Below are 2,500 nucleotides of genomic sequence, written 5' to 3' on the forward strand. Positions count from 1 at the left end.
GAAGAATGAACCATTGGGTTTCAACTGAACTACAACAGGCTTTGGGTCGGTCCAGTAGCTAACGCCAGCGGACAGCTGGATATCTAACCTCTGGAGAGCTTCCTTATACACACACACAGTAGTGGAAAATGGTGACACAGTCCACCAGTCCCCCTAGGCCAGTAGCCCTCCCCAAGAGAGAAGGAGGGATGGGGAGGGATGGAGGGAAAGAGGGAGGAAGGGAGGGAGAGAGAGAGGGAGGGTTGGACCCCTGCTAGAGTGTTGCAGGTGGAGAGGGAGAGCCAGCCAAAAGAGGGATAAGGAGCAATACTTCACTCAGCACCCAGATAATACAGCCTCCAGCTCAGCTGCACCTACAGAGGCCTGGTTCCCCCGCCTCACACTGCTCACTGGGTCTATTGTTAATGCAGGAGAGGGAGGAAGGGAGGGATGGATGGATGGAGAGAGAGAGAGAGAGAGAGGAGGGGAGGAGGGGGGGGGGTTAAGAACGAGGGCAGACCACCTTTAAACCGAGGGCCCGAGAGTGAAAGGGGGAATAAAGAGGAGGAGGACAAAACGACAACAGAATCCCCCCCCCCCCAACCCCGACCGCCCCCCTCCCCCGGTCCTCTTGACTTAACCCTTGTGAAAGCCGTGTAAAGTATGGAGTTAATCAAAAATGTGTTAGGATGAGTGGCAGGGGGGCCCTTCACTAAGGCCCCCAGCCCCACAATGGCTGCAGTGTGAGGGGGGGGACAGGATGGGGGCAGGGGGGGGGACCCCTCACTCACTCACTCTCACTCAGGGGTGGGGGGAGGGGGGGGGTACACCACTTAGGCTGTCTGCTGGAGCCAATAAGGGAGAATCAGTTCCGATCTCAGCCAAGCGCCCAAACCGACGTCTCCAGATGATGACACGTACATCGTCCGGGTCCCCACCTGATGACACGTACACGGCCCTGGCCTGGGCCCGCCGCGTATGTCATCACGTCCAGCTCACAGGAAGTGTGATTGGCACGCGGGGGGGCGGGTGGAGGGTGGAGGGATAGGGGGGTATTTCCGCAACAATACACTGGGATGACGTTCAGTATGTATACACGCATTGGTAGACAGATGATGTGCAGTCTCCGACACACGCACGCACACACACACACACACGCACACACACACACACACCTCTGTTATGATGAAGAAGTCGTCCCCAGGGTCTCCCTGCACCACGATCTTCTCTCCGTCCTCAAACTGCACGGGCTCCAGGGAGTCAGCCACCGTCAGACGCTCCCACTTGTCCAGAGACTCTGTAGAGACACACACACACACACACACACAAATCAGACCAATACTGGGCCACACAATAGATAGAAGTAGAAACACACGCACACACAGACACACAGACACACAGACCCACAGACACACACAGACACACAGACACACAGACACACACACACACACACACACACACACACACACACTCACACTAACCCATTATGTTCAATCATTAGGCCTATTTAGTCCATGTGTGTTCAGCTTTCTTCCATAAAGGAAGACATTACACTACTAGAGTAACAATCGGGGCTACTGTAAGCCATTACGATTTTATTCATTCCATTAGATTAGTTTTTCATTAGATGAAGCCAACATTACTGGGATGTTCTACCACAGAGTGTTATTGAAACAGCACACAGTGTGTGGGCATAGGGAGTACGCTGTCTCTGGTGATATAACGCTGAGTTTTACACTTCTGCTGTGTGTGGGTAATAGTATACTGTATGTATGGGACGTCCCATTGGCGGTGGTGGCGCGCACGCGCGGGGGGGGGGGGGGGGGGTCACTGATAGAGCTAATTTATACTGGTCCCTGTGTAGCGCTGCCGAGGAATGTGTGTGAGCGGCCCCCGCCGCGCCGGCCTGAGTGGATGGCTTCAGTTCAAACACTGTTAGCTCCTTTCTGTCAGAGGCCTTCCCACCTCGTTCTAATCCACTCAGTCAGCAAGGGCCATTACCTCTCTCCTCCCCTCCCCTCCCCTCCTCTCTCCTCCCCTCTCCTCCCCTCCCCTCCCCTCCCCTCCCATCTCCTCCCCTCCTCTCATCTCAGAGGGTCCAACACCAGGGCCATGTATGACAAATGAGCCTCAACCTCAACACACACATGCACACACACACACACGCATACGCACGCACGCACACACACCCCATCCACGCGGAGAGAGCGTACAGAGGGGCTGTCGTATACTGATTTGGCAATTGTGTCCCATATCTCTCACTTTCTTTTTTTCCTTTTTGTTAAACAACACTGAAACTAGACTAAGACTAAAAAGGTTCCAACAACCTATGTTTCTCTTCATCAGCATCACATCGGATGACACAAGTCTTGTTTAGTTCCCTAGGAGAGGAGGAGAGAGATCACTGACAGTTCTCATTCATACAACCTGGACCACACAAGGGCCTATATATAGCTCTCTGAGGGAGCAATTCAACAGCCTGGGTATTTCTAGAGGGTGAGGGTGTTTACAGAGAAAGCCA

The 2,500-nt window shown here is 53.7% G+C and overlaps 1 protein-coding gene across 1 annotated transcript in view; it reads right to left on the reverse strand.

Moving 5' to 3' along the window:
- The window catches only part of LOC308152019 (cAMP-dependent protein kinase type I-beta regulatory subunit), a gene marked incomplete at both ends in the record, with an annotated part of 30,812 nt that overhangs the window by 6,506 nt on the left and 21,806 nt on the right, over positions 1–2,500 (reverse strand). Inside the window, one exon of the mRNA XM_080524925.1 lies at positions 1,155–1,276. Within this exon, the coding sequence (XP_080381051.1) occupies positions 1,155–1,276 (122 nt within the window). The remainder of the gene's footprint in view (positions 1–1,154; positions 1,277–2,500) is intronic.

The sequence above is a fragment of the Nansenia antarctica genome (genome assembly GCF_963989245.1).
Source record: "Nansenia antarctica genome assembly, chromosome: 2".
In the NCBI taxonomy this organism is placed as follows: domain Eukaryota; kingdom Metazoa; phylum Chordata; class Actinopteri; order Argentiniformes; family Microstomatidae; genus Nansenia; species Nansenia antarctica.